Raw genomic sequence first — 21,390 nt, forward strand, 5'->3', positions numbered from 1 at the left:
TTTATAAGATCCCTTCAGTGTTCAGCAGGATCTGATGGCAGGTGCGAGACCAGCTAATCCTGGAGAACTAGTTTAGATTTAGTGACATCTACTGTCCAGTGCTGGAAATTATTCAAAGGTTTTGCTGTGAAGCCATAGGACAAATTTTGGTTCCCTAAACAACCTTTCAGTGCACAGTTCTTAAAAGAACCAGTTTTCCTTAGTGTGAAGAACATTTTAATAATCTAAAGAACCTTTTTCCACTATAAAGAACCTTTTGTGCAGGTTCTATGGATATTAAAGGTTCTTCAAGGAACCAATAAAGAACCTTTATTTTTAAGAGTGAAGCCAGAATGTAAGATACACAAAAGAAAAAACAGGTGTATCGCTCCCTGGTATGAAGATTCTGGTGATTTGTGGAGTGCCACAAGGAACTACGGCATGCATGAATGGGCACAGTTGGTGCAGAGGAATCAAACTGGAGTCAGGAGCGATCCAGGGTCCCTCCACAGTCGCTCTGCTCCCCAAAGTGCTCTGTGTGCCTCTCTCTCTCTCTCTCTCTCTCTCTCTCTCTCGGTCTCTCTCTCTCTCTCTCTCTCTGTCTCTCTCTCTCTCTGTCTCTCTCTCTCTCTCTCTCTCTCTCTCTCTCTCTCTCTCTCTTTCTCTCTCTCTTTCTCTCCTTCTCTCCTTCTCATGGCTACAAAAATACAGTATTGCCAGGAAATAGAAATAAGGAATTTGTCTGCTGAAATGGCAACATGTAGGTGAAAAAAAAAACATATTTCATTACAGCCACTTAGTTAATGTGCATATTTAGCTATTATTTTTTGGGATGTAGCATTTTGATCACTTTGATCTCTCTCTCTCTCTCTCTCTCTCTCTCTCTCTCTCTGTTCTTCCTCCCTCTCCTCCTCCTCCTCTCCTTCTCTTTCAGGCAGGATTAAAGCAGGAGCTTCCTACCTTAAAGTTGCTATAATCCCAGATGTGGGTAACATCACACAAACACAGACCTCGACTGTGATGGGTTTACACTAATGCTATTTGAATACTATATTCCTGTTTGCTGATATGCTGAATGTCATTATAAATTCTGCCAGCTTAAGATAACCCTGTGTTGAACTTAGTGTCTTCATGAAATCCTTGTGAATAGTTCAAAGGCGAACATATTTTGTTGTAACATAATTTCAGAGAGATTCGTTTAAGCAAGCAAAAAATACACTATTATGTTTTATGTACCTTTCTCTTATGTGAAAATACAGTAAAAACAGTGGCTCGATACACGTTCGTGTACACGTTCGTGGCTCGACTAGTCGAGACTGTTTTCCAAGATGGCTCCTGCCTGTAAATGCGTAATGTACTGTCTTTATAAAGTATCTTCTTATTAAACTGTCTGTACACTTACAAAGTTCTCAATGCTTCGGTTTGTATGTAGGGACCCTCATTATGTTACCGTGTTAGTGTGAGGCTATTTTGAGCCTTGTTAGTGGTATTAACTAGCGATTTACTTTTACTTACTCTCTGCCCCATATACTAGTGTTATGAGCTAATCTGTTTTTATAAATAAAACTCTTTACATTCGATTTTCATGAAAACGCATCGCAGGGAACGATCGACTCGGTAACCATGTGTTAATTACCCCTTGGTTAATTTTTCACTTGATTTGTCCTTTAATTTCTTTACACACACCCACACAAACACACACACTCACACACATAGATACATTTTCCCTTAATAATTAATGATGGGCTTATAAATAATACAAATTATAATACAAACATTGCAGACCTTTGCATTAAACTGAAAATATTTTATGAGTAGTATATCTACAGTTTTTATCTACAGTAAATGCTAAGCTTTGAAAAATCTACATAAAGCATTCTCTTCATATAAATGTATGCTTGAAGGTAATTTAAAAATCTGAATTTTAAAATGTGTAATGTGAGTTATGGGACTGACAGGCTCCTGGTGTACTCAGCTGTTGTATGAGCACTTACTAAAAATTACCCATCTCAAAACCTGACCTGTCATAACACTGCATGCAACCCTCACAGACTTCTCGGAGGTCTGGAGAAATATCTCCATATCTCTGAGTGACAGTGCCACATCCCCTTACTCTGAGTGTAGCCGAGCGTGACCCCCATGCAGGGCCCCCCTCTGCCTGTGTTGGCCTTCCCCACAGCAGGGGTCCCATTATTGGACTCAGCCAGTCGAGTGTCAGCAGTCCCCTCTTAATTCACAACGACGGTGCATTCACTCATACATCACATGGATACACAGTTCCAGCTGAGGTGGGGCCGCAGAGACCAAAACAATCAAACAAATCTGCAGATATACAATGTGGAGTGAAACACAAACTTTGTGTGTGTAAATGTTTAGGATGTCTGTAAGCATGTATACATGACTGAAGTGGAAAATGTTTAACATAATGACATATAACACTCATCAGAATCAGACAACATAAATAAGATTGAGTAATTCTCTGAAGTGGTGTAAGTTGTGCCTTTGAATTTTCTTTTTCAGAAATTGTCCAGAAATTTCTTTTCAGAAGGTTACCTCTGTACTCAACAAAACCAAATAAAGCTTCCCACTCCAGAAACAAAGACACAAAGTAAGTAAAATAATTTTTTTCGGATGCTTTAAGGATTGAAATTTAATTGAATTTTTAAATGCCACAAAACTTGAACGACGAACAAAATAAGTGATTGTCTTTATGATTGAGTCATTAAATCATTCACTCAATCCATTTATTTAAAACACTGATTCATTCAGGGATGCAACAAGCATCTGTCTTTTATGATCATTGATTCATTGAATAATTTACTCAGCCACTTCACTCAAATCCCTGTGAATCCCTGGGAGATGTCCTATGGCTGATTCTCAGCAGTTTGCAACCCACAACAGCAGGTTCCCACAGGAGCAAGACTGGCCTGGCATGCCTGTTTGTGTTTATGTGTGCTAGCCGAGATAGAGCTATGCCCTTTTTAGCCCTGCCCTTCTGTCTGCCACCTCCGCAATGACATACAGACTGCTCCAGAGATTATGCCCAGTGCGGCTAATCTGTAATAATCCACAGCCCAGGCAGCGATTCTCTCAGCGCAGGGGAGTATTCTGGCAATGAGAGTAGCTTACTGTGTGATACCAAAACAGAGCATCATTAAGTCCCATTGAGTCAAACGCCAATGCAAATCCCCCCGTCGGGTGGAATAATAACGAAGGTAATCATTTTCTGGCAACCCGATTAGCGAACGCTTTTTCTCAATGCGAGTGTTTGTTGTATTTGTGGGCCCAACGAGGACAGACTGTCAACCTTGAAACCCTCCCAAATAAAGGGGGTCACATATGGTTTGGGACCGCAATCGCTGAACAGTGTGTGTGCATGTATCACAGATGTGGCTCTGATTGTTTGTGTGTGCATTGTGCAGTCACGCTTAAACCAGTGAATATTTGCCATCATTTTGCCCCATTTCTGAGATCCCCAACAGAGGGACTGACATCCATGGCAACAATTAGTGGCAATTACAGCCAGGACAGTTTGATGTGAGCTTTATCATGGCATAGAGTAGATTTACTGTAGCTATGAGAGCTGAAGTGTGTCCTATCCTTCATGGACATCTGCAACTGTACTCAGGAGAAGAGAGTCTCCTCTTGTGTACTATATTTCTCTGAAATTGGTCAATTAAGTGGCTCTTAACTTCCCTTTCACTCTCCGCCCTCTCTGAAATGCAATTATGTCCTTTCTTTTCACATGGTCGATTATCAATGCAGGTCCATTAAAATCAGATTTGCATAATATAGCATGCTCTGTAGCATCAGGCTATAACAACACATTAATCAAGCAGAAGGATGTGTGACTGTAGGACAGAGTCATCATTTAAGACGGTATTAGAGGCCATCACAGCTCTTCGTATCCTGGGTGGCATTGGGTGGGCCGTTGTTTCCAAGAGTGCGCCCTTGATTGTCGCCCTACATGTTTTCTGGCTGTCCTTGGCTCTTGGCGCCCGGCAGTGGAGCCAGATGTACATGGATGACCCTTCTCCATATGTGTTCAGAGGATTAGGGTCAACTGCTTAAGATTCAGACCCACACTGTCTCCCTGACTCACCTTCATATGGCCTGTGAAAGGGCAAAAAGGGCGAAGGGTCCCCTTTTTAATTTGGGTCAAGTCATGCTGAAATTTTACAGGATGTATTTTGAATGTTTTGATCATTTTTTATTGCACTATATATACTGAAATGTTTTTATTGTATGTATATGTACTGTATATGTATTATTGAGCATTTTCTGCCATGTTTGTTCATAAAAAGAACCAAGAAACAACAAATGCAAGAACAGTGAGGTCAGGGTTAGGATGAGGACTCAGACATATATATGACCCTTTTACAAGTCACAAGTTTTCCAGCAGATTCACTAAAAACTGAATTACTGCACACCTCCACATGACCGGCCCGACGTCAGAGCATAGAGCGAGTATTGTGGAGCACGTGAAATTGCTCGCGCTTGAGAAATGCCTGGCACGTTCCAAGCACTGTGCTTTTATTTAAGAAATTACACAGGCTACGGGGCTCATTTTTCAGTCATTATGTTCAGCCTTTTTTAGGCCAAGGATACCTTGATAGATGAAAGAATGAAGCAGAGACACCCTGTTGCATATTGTATAAAATTATTAAAAGGATGGTTCGGAGTAATTTCAACCTAGGGTCCTTTACACCATGACCTCGAGACACACACTCCCCCCAGAAGCTTTTTTTCCCTTGGTCGAACATTATTAAAGTTAGAGCTTATTTATAGATATCAGCTGAATGGCTTAGTGCAGGCGCTAACGGATCCAAAGATGTATCTCATAAATTACCCCACTAATAATGCCCAGAATGGTACTAAACTTCTATAGTAGTACAAATAGGTTCTGTACTCATAAAACGAGGCATTGGAAAGTTTGTAAGTATATCAGGAGTTTATTTAAATAACACTTGCCTGATGGCTTATGCTACCGCTAACTTATGCTTTGGCTCGAGTTCATGGTGCAAAGGACCCTAGTTTGAAATTACTCCGAACCATCCCTTTAAAGTGTCACATTTTAAGCCAGGCTCATAAAAAATATGACCATGTGATACCATATGATTGTTTTACATGCTTGATAGTTATTGCACCACAAATCCACTTCAGTATTCTTGAAAATTATAATTTTAAAGGTATACTAACTTTTGGCCGTTTAACGATTAAAAAACAAAAATGCATGTATTTTGTAGAAGAACATTGTTTTGGTTGTGCTTCGGCTCTGGGTGATTGTGCAAATTAATATAGCGATTTTCAATAGACATTGCTTTACAATGAATGACAAAGCAACATATGGCAATTTTCCTGTTCAATAAAATACCTTACTCACCTGTTGAGTAATAAAAACGCCATCTCCTTCTATATTCACTTTTAAAACATTTTAAATCCCTCAGTTCTCGCCATCTCCAAAAACCCAAGCCAGTATTGATTCTTGTTTTATTACGGGCTTCTCTGTGTTCTCTCTTTGCCAGCAGACTCTCCTCTGTTCAGCGTTTTTTTTTTTTTTTTTAAACGGGGGATTCCGGGGAGGTTTGAGATTTAGGGTACGTTTACACGAACACCTGTCTATCAGCTTTTCCTTTGAGTTTTCGACGTAGAGACCACACCATTGTAAAAACGATTCCCATTCACACGGATTCGTGAAAACGACTAAAAATGCTGCATTCTGCTGCCAGGCCATTAGATGGCGATGAAACGTCATCGTTTTCACAGATTCACGTTTTTGTTGTTTATACGGAGACCATTTTTAAAAACTTGCACTTTGAAACCAGTTTTCTAAAGTTTGCTTTTTCAGGCACCCTACACGCCGTTGCTGTGTAAATGAACGGCCAAAACGTATAAAAGGTTTTACGTTTTTAGTTGAAAACGGTATCGTGTAAACAGGCCCTAAGCTATACCAACTTTTCTCCATTTATGGATATGACGAGACACGCACAGACGAGTGACGCATGTACGCAATTTCCCCCGAAAACCATACTTACTTTTTTTTGGAATAAGGGGTTGATGATGATGATCATCATCTTAATTAAAATCATTTAATTTAGATTTTTTTATGTGAGAAGCGCAATAAAGACATTTAACTTGATTTTTAGCTGCTTAACGTCAGCTTTGGTTAAAGTTAACTTAATATTGTATTATTTTTAACACTTTTTTGCAAAGCTAAATTTGAGACCAAACAATAAGTTTAATAAAGAGTAATACATTTAATATTAAATAATAAAAGTACTTTAATATGAGATTTCACTGTTTACACTGAATGTAAAAAAAAAAAATCAATTGTATATTAACCCTTGTGCATCCTTGAGGACATTTTTGTCCTTTTCAGTTTTGTTTTTTTGATCACTTTGCCTGTGTTAATGCTAACTGCATAAAATTTGGCTCGGGTGTGTATTTTTATTGGAATTTTACCATTTCATCACCATTTCCTTTAAAAAATCTATTTTGCACTAGTTACACAAAATACTTCCTCTCAGCGCCTTTTGGACAAATATGTCCCCATTGAAACCCATTAAAACTGCATTTTTTAATCCCTGTGCCGTTTAACTATAAAATGATGCTTTCATTCTGTTGTCAAGGCTTCAAAATTGACATTTTTACAATTTTTTATCAGATGGTGCCATTTTTTCAGGTTAGGCCTATAAAGCAAATACTTGCTTTATTCCTGTTTTCTGCTTCGGCATATTATAGAGCCAACTAGATAAATTATGTAACGATAATTGTGTGGGTTTGTTGGTATGGATGTCTAAGTGTGGTTGGCATGTGTGTTATAAAAAAAAAATGTGTTTGTGTGCATGTGTGTGCTTGTAATATTTGAGAGAGAAAAACTCAACTGCAAATTGAAAATTCAATCACTGTGTTCACCAGTGGAGTTTTGCTGGCATCCAATGGGGAAAGTCTGGTACTGCGCCCAAACAAAATCTTACTGAAAGCTAATTTTTTTAGATATCATCCTCAAATTCGGAACACAACCTGTTTAGATTTATGGCTTTAAATTTATATCAGTTTTAGAGTTCCAAATGTTTCATAAAATATATATTGTATATAAAATATTGATTATAATGTTCATTGTTAAGTATTTGCTCCCAAGCATAACATTTTTATGAGAGTGTTTTGACTTGGACATTTTTGTCCCTTTTGGACCTATGTGTAAGTTTTTTTTTTTTTATGTTAACTGCATTAATTTTGGCACAGGTGTCTATTTTTATTGTAATTTTACTATTTCACCCCCATTTCATTTGAAAAAAAAAATGTTGCACTAGTTACACAAAATACTTATTTATATTTTATATAAAATATTGATTATAATGTTCATAAATATTTTTCATAAACTTAAACTTCTATAACATTTTTTGGTTGCACTTTTTTCACTTTTTTCACTTCAACAACAATCTGCCAAGGGTCTTCTTTAAAATGAGACCAAACTTAAGTATTTGCTCCCAAGCGTAACATTTTTATGAGAGTTTTTTGACATGGACATTTTTGTCCCTTTTGGACCTATGAGTAAGTTGTTGTTTTTTTTGTTACTGTTAACTCCATGAATTTTGAGCTATTATAGAGCCAGTTGGATAAATTATGCAGTGATAATTGTGTGCGTGTGTTGGTATGGATGTCAGAGTGTGGTTGGTATGTGTGTTATAAAAAAAAAAGTGTTTGTGTGCATGTGTGTGTTTGTAGTATTGATAGAGAAAAACTCAACTGCAAATAACAAAGCCAATCGCTGTGTTCACCAGTGGAGTTTTGCTGGGATCCAATGGGGAAAGTTTGGTACTGCGCCCAAACAAAATCTTACTGAAAGCTCATTTTTTTAGATATCAACCTCAAATTTGGAACACAACTTATTTAGATTTATGGCTTTGATTTTCTCGCCGTTTTAGAGTTCCACTTGTTTCATAAAATATATATTTTATATAAAATAATATTCATAAATCATTTTCATAAACTTAAACCTATATAACTTTTTTTTGGATTTACTTATAAAACAAATTTAACTTCAGCAATAATCTGCCAAGGGTATTCTTTAAAATGATACCAAAGTTAAGTCTGTGCTCAAGCTTCAACTTTTTATGACCGTTTTTTGACATGGACATTTTTGTCCTCTTTGGACCTACGAGTAACTTTTTTAAATTGATGCACAAGGGTTAAGGTTTTTCATTTCTGTTTTTATTTAGAATCCATTAATAATGAGCGAATAGGGCAATCAGATTCCAGTGGGTGAAATCACATGTGCCTCATATGCCACAGATTACGTCTGAGCAGAGAGAGAGAGAGAGCGAGTTGCATAGGGTATGCTTGGCACTCGACATTGTTAATGTAATTACAGAGAAAGGGATACGCTTCCTTTCTTTCTCTCTTTCTGTCTATCGTTCTCTGTCTTTCTCTATATCTGCCTGATTACATTGTATAACTCACATGAGCCTAGTTAGATGTGACCGGCTATGCAAGTTACCACGTTCTCTTGGGACAAAAGGTTTTCATGTGTCTGAAAGCTATCTTGACTGGTGCACATTGTCAGACTAATGGTATGTGAGAGAGCAATGCGGAAAATGTAAATATTATTGTCTCAAGCTGATCCTGTTCCTCAGGAATCTTGTTCTTGACATGTTCTTGAATTCTGTTTCGTATTCGGCGTTCGGTTTTGTTTGAGTATGCAACTTAAAATTCTGGTTATACTATAAGATGATAATTATTTTGTTGTTATGCCAACAACTGGATGATATTAATACTCTAGTAGCACTTTATTTTACAGTCCTGTTCTCCATGTACATACTATATAACTGGGTACTAGTCCTGAACCTACCCCTAAACCTAACCTTAACCCATGTAGTTACCTTTTAATACTTTCTTGGTAAGCACTGAAAGTGTGCTGTAAAATAAAGTGCAACCAATACTCTATAATGTTTTGTCTAAATGAATGAAAAATAAATCACAATGTTATATTGTACAAAACGGATATCGAGATTTTTGAGATTAGCTAAAGATCATTATTAAACTAATTGTGTTTTACTAAATGTAAAAATAGAGAAAGGTCTCTTTCTTCTATCATAGTAGAATTTTCCAAATGCATTTATTTTTTACCTTACAGATCCTGATACTAAAAGTGGAGAATGTGTGGGCAAACAGTGGTGTATCAGTCTTTGATTTCGGTCAAGGACAATTCATGCACAAGCCAATGAGAAGCTGGGTCAATCACTGTCTGAAATGCATTAATCTTAATAATAGTGATGGCAAGAGAAAAGAAGTTGATTTATACCTCTCAATAAATGTTTTTACAAGACTTTGGATCTGTCTCTAAAAGTGGAAAATTGCTTGCAATCAGACAAATCTTGTGAGGTCCCCAAATTAAATTTTTCTAGTCTCATGCTTCAGATTTGGGAATGTGTCTGTACCCCTAATGGGCCTCACATGTTTACCGATGTGGAGGAACTCAATCTCAACCCATTGACAGATCTTATACTGCAAACCGGATATACTACAAACGCAGTAGTTGGAAATTAGTGTGTTTAATTTAGGCTAGTGACATGTTGTTTTTAAATTGTTATTAATTTATTCAAGTGATGTCCTCTGATCCTATGATTAGATCTGTCTGAAAAAAATTACAATACGTACAATGTACACTTATTTTTTTTACTCATAAAAGCATCAGATATTCTTGTGCGGTTGGTTTTAAAAGCTTACTTTCCCCAAATCTAATTGAAAGTTTAGTTTTCCTCTGATATTACACTTAGACACACCTACAAATTACAAGGCAATTCATTTTGCATGACTAATATAACACTGAGTTGTAACCAATCAGAGCGTTTGTGTGTGTTCGTGAGGTCTGAATGTAGGTTTACTTAAATGGAGAGAGCTGTTCTCTCATTCACACTCTGCTCAAATCCAGGGACACTTCTTCAAGACAAACACACCACACCAACATGCATAGTAAAGATCAAATCTGGTAAGTTACATTTTCTTTCCTTCTTAAGGTTAAGACAAAGTATATCTTAGGATTGTGCGTGAACGAAATGGCATACTTTTTCTTGAAAATGCAAAACTGTGGCTCTATTAATACTGTTTATTTCTATAAATGATATGCTCATCTTACAGTATGAAACAGTATTTAGGTCAAGCAAATGGATATTTGTCTTTTTAAAAGCAATAATGCCTGAGATTTCAAAAACTGTTACACAGTCCACAATGTGCAGAAAATGAACTACAGTCATATCTAATGGGACAATATAGAGCCAGTAACTGATGCTTTAAATTCCACAGTTCCCTCTAATGAATATAGTCAAGCTTTAAATTTAATAAAGAGGTTTTTTTTCTTTTATTGTCACCAGCCATGAGGACTACCAGAGAACAGCAGACTGGCTGCTGTCCCAGACACAACACAGACCTAAAGTAGCCATCATCTGTGGCTCTGGACTGGGCATGCTGGCAGACGCACTCAAGTGCCAAGACTCTTTCAAATACTCTGACATCCCTGGCTTTCCTCAGAGCACAGGTAAGACACTGGTCAGAACATGTAGGAATGTATTTGCTTCAGTGTTTTTCTCCATTTGCTAAAACAAAGATAAAGCATTATCAAACAGTAGAGCGTGGCACTAGCAACACCGAGGTCATAGGATTGATTCCCATGGAAAGCAAGAACTGATAAAACAGGTTTTTTTCATGTGTATCTTGAATGCAGTGAGTCACTTTGGATAAAAGCATTTGCCAAATGTAAAATATGTCAATATTATGCTAGCATGTTACACTGTTCAACTTTTAACCTCCAAAATTTCAGTTTAAATGGCTCCTTCAATTTTAAAAGGATGGAAACAAAGTTATAGAAAAAAAATTGTGTGTATTTTGTTATAGGTAATAATGCTTGTATGTGTCCTGGCTATGTGTTTCAAACAGTGAAGGGTCATGCTGGAAGGCTGGTTTTTGGGGAGCTCAAAGGGAAGACCTGTGTGTGCATGCAGGGTCGATTCCATATGTATGAGGGACACTCGCTAAGCAAGGTTTGTCTTTTTCAAACCAAAGACACTACATGCCCCACTTCTTTGCCATACATTGAATGCTATCGTTCAAACATTTGTGGTTCAAAAAGTCTCTTATGCTCACCAAGGCTGCATTTATTTGATTTATTTAATCATGTGATGGCAAAACTGATTTTTTTCAGCATCATTACTCCAGTCTTTGGTGTCACATGATCTTTCAGAAATCATTCTATGCTGATTTGGTCCTCCAGAAAAAAATCTTATTATTATTTCTTTTTTTTTGTGAAAACAGCCACATTTATTTAAAAAAGAAATTATAAATGTCTATACTGTCACTTTTATGCAATTTAATGCATCCTTGCTGAATAAAATTACTGTATTAATTTCTTAAAAAAAAAAAATTAAAAAAAAAAGAATCTTACTGACCCCAACAGTAGTGAGCATTTTCAATATTTTTAATTTCAGTACACTCTTGGGCTAACACTGGCTTTATTTTGCTTTATGGCCCATGTTAATACAAAATCTATCTTGACAGTTTCATCACGTGTCATAAATAGTATTATGTTACACAACAAAATTACATTACATTCCAAAAGTAATAACTACAGAACACTGTTCTATTCATGCTGTGTCATGCTGCAGTCTAAAGTGATGATAGAATAAGGAGATTCCTTTTTTTGGATGCCCACACTGTATAGTCACTTCATCCTGGTCACGCCGCTTTGAGTCACATGCTTTATGCCAGAGCACAATTTATCATTCAATGAAACTTTTGTGTGGTTTACATAACACAGGGTTAGATTAAAATGGCTTAATGGTAATGTGCCTTGTACAGTAGAGCAGCAGGCTTTGGTGGATGTTGAAAATGGATTACCAGAATTTGTGCTTGTGTTCCTCAGGTCACTTTTCCAGTGAGAGTTTTCAAGCTTCTGGGTGTCGACACCTTGATTGTCACTAATGCTGCGGGGTCATTAGCGGACAGTTATAGCTGTGGTGATATTATGATCATACGAGATCACATTAACTTCCCTGGACTTGCTGGACTGAACCCTCTCAATGGCCCTAATGATGATAAGTGAGTATCAATGTACATGATGAAGTGAGTTAAGAAAGCGTTCGTTCATTATAATCGCCAGTGCAAGCAATGTAATCATTTATCGGTCGTTATCAAGGTTTGGCACTCGATTTCCGCCCATGTCTGGGGTCTATGACAAAAGCCTACGGAAGATGGCGTTCGACATTTGTAAGAGCATGGGCGTCTCCCAGTATGTCCAAGAGGGCGTGTATTGCATGGTGGGAGGACCCAACTTTGAGACCATAGCTGAAGCCCGACTTCTGCACAGACTGGGAGTGGATGCAGTTGGTAAGATGGTGTCTCGTTTAGTAAAATCAATACAATTCATATCTAATCAGAATTTTTAAAGCGCCCTTATTATGCTTTTTCGGATATTACCTTTTATGTGGTTTGTTATATAGCTGTCTGCAAAGTTTCAAAGATCAATGTGCTTAATGGAGTTATTGTCTCCCAAAAGAAAGAATCGAGCCTTAAGCGAGTCGTCAGTGATCATAGACTTACTTCCTGCACAAACTTATAGGTTTGTAACAAATTTGCATAATGCTGTGAACAACGACTACTTTGACCCTCAAACACTGTAGTTGTTGCTGAGGCCTGGAGGAGTTTGGTTTAAGCTGTCGACATGTCAAAAAGACACTATTTTATGTGCTCCAAAGGATGAGGATGCTCAAAATTCAGATGTATAATGGGTGTTTCGTTTACGACATGCGCTGTATAACGGTAGACCAGTCATAACCAATCAGAGCAGAGTAGGCTTTCAGAAAAGGAGGGGTTTAGAGAGACTGAATCCTTCATCGAACCGTTTCAGACACTGTGTGAAAAGCTGTGATGCTGCAATGTATATTAAAGTGTTTTTTACCTTGGATACATGTAAACCTGTTGTAGGAGACAAACTATAAGGAACCTTTAAGATAGCATAATAGGGGCACTTTAAATTGCTTTAAGGAGTAGTTCACCCAATAATGAAAATTCTGCCATTAATTTCTCACGTCGTTCCACACCCATAAGACTTTGTTCGTCTTCAGAACACAACTGAAGGTCTTTTTAATGAAATCTAAGAGCTTTCTGTCCCTCTATTTACAGCCTGTGTAACTACCAGCCCCAGAAAGGTAGTAAAGACATCATGAAAATAATCCATGTGACTCCAGTGGTTTAACCTAAATTTTATGAAGCCACGTGTTCACGAGAACACCAAGACGCATTCGTGTTGTGTTGACGCGAGAGCAGACGTTGTTGCGTGAACGTGCATTGGAGATTAAAATTTTGTAAATAAAATTATAAATTATGTTATTTGGTGCAAACAAAGCGCTCGTGAAAACTGAGGTTAAAACACTGGAGTCACATGAATTACTTTAATGATGTCTTTACTACCTTTCTGGGGCTTGAAAGTGATAGTTGCATAGGCTGTCATGGAGGGACAGAAAGTTCATAGATTTCATTTTAGAAGATCTTCATTTGTGTTCCGAAGATGAACTACATGAAGGTGAATAATTAATGACACGCCCTTTAAATTTGGCAGGATTTTGGAAAAACTTGTTCTTTTCCATTTGTGACAATAGTGGCACAGATATAACACACTTAATATATTAACTTTATATTGAATAGAAATAGTAAGTGATAGTTATGTTGTCTTAATTATGCATTTTATTATTAATTTATACATAATTTGCCTTTAAAGGAATGAGTACTGCACCAGAAGTGTTGGTCGCCAGTCATTGTGGCATGAGAGTCTTTGGTCTCTCCCTCATCACCAACAAAGTGGTGAAAAGCTATGAGGACAATGAGACTGTCAATCATGAAGCTGTGCTGGAAGTGAGCAAAATGCGTTCAGAGACCCTGCAGGTGCTTGTCACAGAGCTCATCAGCCGCATGGACATCAACAACAACACGGCGTAATGTCATCAACACTGTAACTGCCCATCAAAACCTCATCCGGAAGAATCTGCAGCTATGCCGTCATCACTCTTTTCATTTTACTTTTGAGTATAACTACAGAACATCTGTTTCAATAACACTTTTTTTTATATATATATTTAAATGTTAAGATTTTATTATTTGTAGTGACCATAAAAATGATCTAGTTTGATGGTGCCATAGCAACAACTTAAAAAACTGTAAGCTATTCAATGTTATTCATGTTCATCTTTTTTTTTGTGCAGTGAAAGTTGTGTATGCATCTTCATGATTACATAACATTAGGCCCTTTTGTGTGAGAAAGTATTAATGCACTGCTATTCATTATACAGATGAATATAATTCCTAATGTTAATATTTTGATGTGTATTAAATCAAATATTTAAATCATTCCTATATGCTATTTATAATACATTTGATTTTATCTGTGATGTAAATTTGCCATTGAATAGACCTGTTTTGTATAACCTTCTCTTCTATAAAACAAATACATAACCTTATATCATAATGCAAGAATGTCAGCAATAAAAGTGTATTTTGAAAATATTTTACAATTATTTCTTTAATCATGCATGTAACTGTGCTGCAATGCAACGATAACAAGTGTATTTTGACAAGAGTTTTACTATCGGTTTCTTAATTCTCTTACTTTGCTACAATCACATATAATTTATAGGGATTTATAGACGTTTATATAAAGGATTACATTCGTTTTTCTGTTAAATTGTGAAAAATAGAATGACAGGAAACAGAAGAGAATCTCCCTATTTTCGCGCATGCTCAGTATATCCACTAGATGGCAGCAGAAGTACGTTGTATACAGGCGTGTCGTCGTGTATCTCCGGTTGCTATGGCAAACTTCCGGGAATGCTGGAATTGTTTAAGAACTCTTGATGACTTTTTGATACAGACAGAACTGATTTTACCGGTGAAGAAAACAACATAATGACACGCCAAGACATGTTGAACGTTCATCCGGTGGTATGACTGACTGACTGACTGACTGACGTCAACTGTGTTTATGATTGTTACGTTATTGCTATAATGTTCGGGAATTCTGTGACACATAATGAAAAGGTTTGCAGTACACTCCATTTTTTATTATTTCATGTAACGTTATGAGTATTGCTCTCTGTAAAGTAAAATAGCTGCAGTTAGACTAAACCCTTTTTTTATTAAAATATTTGTTCAAGGATTACAGCAAATGGGAGCGAAGCACAAGACCAAAGCCTCTGCTTTGGGCAACATTTCATCCTAAAGCAGTCATATCATCTAACAAAGGAGGAATCATACCATCTCCTACTGGAAAATCAGGTATAAACATGGCTAAGGATAAATGTAATGCTTCTACTGTAGTGAGACATGTCCGTCTTTGTGCATTGTTTTGTAATCTCTGCTTTATGAACAGGAAAATCTCAAAACGCTGTCCAAAATGATTTCACAACACTCCCCAAACTGTCTACAAGAACAGCACCTGAAAAAGTGGAGCAGGACCAGATCACCTCAAAGAGGAAAGACAACATCAAAGCACTGATGGTGTGTACTGTAAAGCAGGAAAGCCAACTTTAATAGTTCACTTGTGTTTAGTTTACACCACGCTGACAACTGCAATCTGTTGTAGTTACTCATCACATCCAGAAAAAACGCAATAAAAGACCTGGAGGAGCACTGTGAACAGCTTCAAGAGAGGAACCTGCAGATGGCCAGAAGCATTATTGACACAGACAGAAGCTCAGTCTCCAGAGCCAAAGAACTGCTCACACAGAGAGAACAAATGAGGGTGAGCTATATTGTATTATGTTCTTAGATCCCACTGTACACAAAGAGCACTGAATTTTTCAACGTTGAGTATTAAAGGTGCAGTAAGTGATTTCTGAGAAACGCTGTTGAAAGTGGGTCGCACCAAAACGCACTTGTAGCCAATCAGCAGTAAGGGGCGTGTCCATTCATGAGGGGGGTGGGCCTGTGCTGCATAGAGCTGGTAAGTCCCGCCCATCCGTAAAACCCCACTGGACCTCTAGATTGAAAAATCGTCAATGCAAGTGAATGTGAGAAAATAATTATTTTCTGGTCCCGTTTGAATTTTGCCATGAATGTGAACATATGTCGTCTGTGAATTTTTAATATAATTTTTCGTGTGAAGAATGCTACAATTTAGCGGGTAGAAGTTTGATACGGTTAGACTTTGTGTGAGAGCACTTTGTGGACTACAACTCTTCGCTGCTTTCAGACGGGAATCTGAAGAAAGAACAGCCCATTTGGTTTGAATGGTGACATTTGGGTACAAAACACTCAGGCATCTCGATCTGTCTCCATAGATTATCGCAGCATTAGCCCCGTGATTTGACAAGTGGAGGGAAAATGTGTTATGGGGTGACGTCACATAGGCGACATGTAGTCTTTCTCGTTATGTCTTTTCCACAACTGCTAGCCAAAGAATCGTACAATATACTGTCAAACTCGTAATATGAAAAATTTTATAAAAAATTCACAGACAACATTCATGTTCACATTCATGGCACAATTCAAACGGGACCAGAAAATAATTATTTTCTCACATTCACTTGCATTGACGATTTTTCAATCTAGAGGTCCAGTGGGGTTTTACGGATGGGCGGGACTTACCAGCTCTATAGAGTGTTTGTGAATTTATGGGCGGGGCTATCAAGATAGGGGTGTGATCCTTTTGGGTAGGGGCGTGTTTGTTTTGGTGATTTCAAATATCAACAGCGTTTCTCAGAAATCGCTTACTGCACCTTTAAGTTCCCTTAACCAATGCAATTTGATATATGTTTTTTCTAGAAATCAATGGTGGCTTTGAAAAAATGGGATGACAGTCTTATTAAAAGTGCCAACGCAGAGCTGACAGATACAGAGGAAGTGTCACAGACTAATCTCAGCGGTTAGTTGAAACTTCTACACTTTACAATCAATTATGTTTTAGCTATTTTCATTATTACTTTTAAATGCAGTTTATACACTATGTATGGCCAAAAGTATGTGGAAACACTTTTCTAATCTAATTAATTGGCTTTGCTATTCCAGCTACATTACCATTCAAAAGTTTGCAGCCGGTACAATTTCTTTACATGTTTTTGAAAGATGTCTCTTATGCTCACCAAGGATTGGTTTAATTGATCAAAAATACAGTAAAAGTGCATTACAAGCAGGCGCATAAAATCAAGCAAACATAACATTTCGTGTAGAACGAGGCCCTCTTCTGTTCCAGCATGATATTGCCCCATGCAGACAGAGACGTCGACATGTTTGGGTATCCAGGTACTTTTGGCCATATAGCGTTAATGCTAAAGCAAAAACAACCAACCCCAAACTGCAACAAGAAGTTTAATTTGACTATCTTATAAGTGCAGGTTTGCAGAAGCAGTTGGACATGGTAAAAGCAGAGGTGGTAAAGGCTCGGAAAGAGCTCCGCTTCTTAAAGACATACAAAGATATGGAGTTCCCTGTCAAGGCCTTGCAGATTGCAGACATGAAAAGAAAACTGGACAGACTGAAAGAGATGCAACAGGTATAAAATGGGTAGCACTTTATTTAACAGTCCTGTTCCCCATGTATATACTATGTACTTATTATAGTAATTGCAAACACTGGGTAATAACTAGGTACTCTCTCTGAACCTACCCCTAAACCTAACCATAACCCATGTAGTTACCTTATTATTACCCAGTAATTTCTTAGGTAAGTACACTGTAAGTGCACATATTGTAAAATAAAGTGCAACCGAAAAATAAGCAGGACTTACTGTCTGGATGAATAAAAGCTGACATTCTGGCCATCTGATGGGTAAAGAGTAAAAAGTACTTAAAGTTAGATTTAAGTAACTTTATTTATTGTTTTAATATGTTTCTCTTCTGTAATTGTCAGAAAGAGCAAGAGGATGTAAATCTGTTGTTTGAGAAAGAAACAGTCCGTTTGGAGAGATGCCAACACCAAAGAGAGCAGGAAGTGCTTTCTGCTGTTGCTGAGGTAAAGAAGATTTGTTTGTTTTTAATGGAGGTAATTCTTGACTTTTCTTGGTGCATTATCAAACATATCTTTGTTGTTTGATTTTCAGAAATATGAATCCCACACCCCTCCCATTGTCAAACTCGTGGCCTCACAGAATTACACAATGAGGGAAGAGATTAATATGCACAGAAAAGTGATTCATTTTTTATTTTATTATTAAAGTTAATTTTTGATTGTTGACTTAACGCATTATTTTTAAAAAGTATGTTAATTTGTACATTTATTTACATTGTATATTTACTGTATATATTTTTAAGGTGATAATGGAGCTAGAGCAGAAGAACAAAGAGCTAATGAAGAGTATTAAGGAACTGCAACTATCAAGACCAAACATCAGGAGAGAGATCTTTCCAGATGTTTTCCTAAAATCAGATAAGTAAGTGGATGAGAGATGTTTTCCTGAAATCAGATAAGTAAGTGGATGGGGACAATGAGTTATTGAGGCAAACAGCTTCTTTATCACAAACAGTTCTTATGTCCTATTAACACAAGAACATTGGCAAGCTCTTCAGTTGAAGCATTCCCAAGTTATACAGTAATTGCAGTTGCAGAGAAAAGTTCTCACAAAATTGACCACTTGAAAGGAAGTTCAACAAACCCCTCAAAATGTCTAACAGTGTTAGTATGACCCTACCCCTCCCATAAACAGATATAGAACAGCAACACTTCAATTTCAAGAGCCTTCTCAAGCATACTGACAGCACACAGCCCATCTAATATGAGTTATTTAAGACGCTCATTTCATGCATTGAGAAACAATTTAAAGGGATAATTCACCCAAAAATGCAGATTCTGCCATCATTTACTTACCATCATGTCGTTCCAAACCTGTTCGACTTTTTTCCTAATGCAGAATGTGAAAGAAGAAATTCTGAAGGATGTTTCAACTGTTTTTGACCAAAACCAAATTAGACCCCCTTGACTTTCATTGGATGAACAAAAAAACACGATATATCTTCTTTTTTGTTCTGATGAAGAAAGTTGTACAGGTTTGGAATGACATGAAGGTGAATAAAAGTAACATTTTCCCTAACCCAATGAGCTTTTTTGGAGATCCAGCATTGCAAATCTGATAAACTACTAGAGGAGAACTCGCCCCATCTACTTTCAAACAATGGCTTGGTTTTGAAAGGTATTGAGCTGTTGGAGATGGTGTAATATTACAGATTTGGAAAAGACTCCAAAGGCCATCTTAAAGATAAATGAAGAGAGACAAGAGAATGCTGTGCATTCATGGAATCCCTGGCGCCCATTAAAGGTTAATGAAGGTTTCACATTTCCCAACAGTCTGTTCCAAAACAGCATGTCATTTTCCTCTCCAAAACAATCGGACACTTTATTCCAAGGTCCTGCACAACCTCTTGCCACCCTTGGGAACAGTTATATCACAGTTAAGATATATTCATATGGACCTTTGGTCCTTAAGTGTTTTGGCCTAGGGGACAAAGAACGTGGAAAACAAGCAAAAAACACTTAGTGTGTTCACATATCATGTCACACTGAGCAACAAATTAAAAAGGTTTCCATTAACTAGAGATAATGATAAACAGATCTGGGATTTCCTTCTCCACTCGTGACAGAGACATGGCTTTAGTATCTGCAGATGTCCTGAGCCCAAGCAGGGAAAGTTCTCATGTTTCCGGTCTTAAACAAACTGTCTCAGGCTGTGGTGACCATGTTTAAAGGCAGATGTGCCATAAGGAGTCCTTCTTATTTACAGATGTCTTTGCACCCAAAAATAAAAACTGTCATCATTTGTTGTTCTAAATTTCCCATCTGTGGACCACAATAGAAGATCTTTTGAAAAACATATCAGTGGTTTTTTTTGTCCATACAATGAAACTCATTCTGGTCTGCTGTAGATTTGGACCCCATTGACTTTCAATATATGGGCAAAAACAGTTCAGAATGTCTTCCTTGGGTTTGCAATGACATGAGAGTGAGTAAATGATGACAGAAGTTTAATTTCTTCAGTGAACTAGGCCTTGGGTTGTATACTGGCTGTTTACAGTCACTGTCACTGTGTTGTCTATATTTTAGGTGTACTCCAGATATGGACGTCCATCTCAATATACCCCAAGAGGATTTACTCCCCGTGTAGCCCTGTGCCGAATGCATTACCTTTTTGAGTCTTCCCCTGAGCTGTTATTACAGACGAAAATCAATGGAGCCACTTCATTAAATCATTTTACTCAGTTAAACATTTTTACAGATCTTCCTTACTTTATTTGTCTTTGCTTTCAGTTTGTTTTATTGGCTCGATCCTCTTTTTTTCTTTTCTATATGTTCCACTCTAGTGCAAGTACCGTAATTTATTGATGTGCCTTTAAACATGCAAGTGCAACTGCATACTACATGTATTTTAGTGTCACACAAACTAAGCTGCAGATGTTAAGTGACCACTTTCCTTGGTAAGTAGTAACAAAATACCTCTTTAAAAATCAGACTTTTTATATTAGCGTTCATATAGTAGTCTTATTGTAGGTACACTAACATTCAAAACTTTTTAAAAGAATTCTCTTATGCTCACAAAAGCCATTTATTTGATAAAATACAGTAAAAACATGAATATTCTGAAACATTATTATAATGTAAAATAACGGTTTTATATTTTAATATATTCCTGTGATGTCAAAGCTGAATTTTCAGCATCATTACTATCAGAAATCATTCTAATATGCTGATTTTATTATTATCAATGTTGAAAACTGTTGTGCTGCTTAATATTGTTGTAACAAAAACAGCATTTATTTGAAATAGAAATCTTTGTAACATTATAAATGTCTTTACTGTCGCTATTAATCAGTTTAATGCATCCTTGCTGAATAAAAGTATTCATTTCTTTCAAAAACGTTTCCAAAATTTTGAACTGTAGTGTGATGTCTTGATGTAAAAACTTATTTTACTAAGCCTAAACCTAACAATAGTCTACCGATAGAGTTAGTTGTCATGTAGTTGCAAATTTAGAATGTCTAAAGTGGACTATCGAAATAAAGTGTAACCTCAAATTATTCATAATACTTCGTATTGTTTGCCAAGCGCGCAAATCAGCAATTGCATTCTGAATTTCTGCAGAAGATGCTCATCATATTCGTCCATGTTGTTTCCCATGTCGAGGAACACGATGTTGGAGTTTGGTAGGCTACCAGTCAGCAAGCACATGTTATTGCAGTTAGTGACACTTTAAAGTGTCAATCCTCAAAGTATGCGAGTGCTTCATTTTATGACTGTATATAAGTATTTATCTTGCAAATGGAGCATTTCAAAGCCATTTTGCAAACCTTGAAACAGTAGTTGTGTGACATTAATGTAATTGACCAAAGTGTGGGAACAAGGCTTGCTCTGTAAACAGTAATGGATTTCAGCACCCCAGTG

At 37.0% G+C, this 21,390-nt stretch overlaps 2 protein-coding genes across 2 annotated transcripts; both read left to right on the forward strand.

Moving 5' to 3' along the window:
* The first annotated feature begins 9,910 nt into the window (after nt 1-9,910).
* On the forward strand, nt 9,911-14,469 carry pnp4a (purine nucleoside phosphorylase 4a). Its single transcript, XM_081357217.1, has 6 exons — nt 9,911-9,970; nt 10,353-10,516; nt 10,915-11,018; nt 11,897-12,072; nt 12,170-12,360; nt 13,751-14,469. The coding sequence occupies exons 1-6, from the start codon at nt 9,948-9,950 to the stop codon at nt 13,966-13,968; spliced, it is 876 nt and encodes a 291-aa protein (XP_081213343.1). The 5' UTR covers nt 9,911-9,947; the 3' UTR covers nt 13,969-14,469.
* Nucleotides 14,470-14,892: 423 nt separating this feature from the next.
* LOC308685359 (uncharacterized protein C20orf96-like) lies at nt 14,893-21,025 on the forward strand. The gene is made up of 10 exons (XM_081357062.1): nt 14,893-15,063; nt 15,180-15,300; nt 15,395-15,522; nt 15,608-15,766; nt 16,789-16,888; nt 17,358-17,515; nt 17,872-17,973; nt 18,062-18,148; nt 18,273-18,391; nt 20,056-21,025. The coding sequence occupies exons 1-10, from the start codon at nt 15,031-15,033 to the stop codon at nt 20,114-20,116; spliced, it is 1,068 nt and encodes a 355-aa protein (XP_081213188.1). The 5' UTR covers nt 14,893-15,030; the 3' UTR covers nt 20,117-21,025.
* Nucleotides 21,026-21,390: the final 365 nt, after the last annotated feature.

The sequence above is a fragment of the Scardinius erythrophthalmus genome (assembly GCF_964197995.2).
Source record: "Scardinius erythrophthalmus genome assembly, chromosome: 25".
In the NCBI taxonomy this organism is placed as follows: Eukaryota; Metazoa; Chordata; class Actinopteri; order Cypriniformes; family Leuciscidae; genus Scardinius; species Scardinius erythrophthalmus.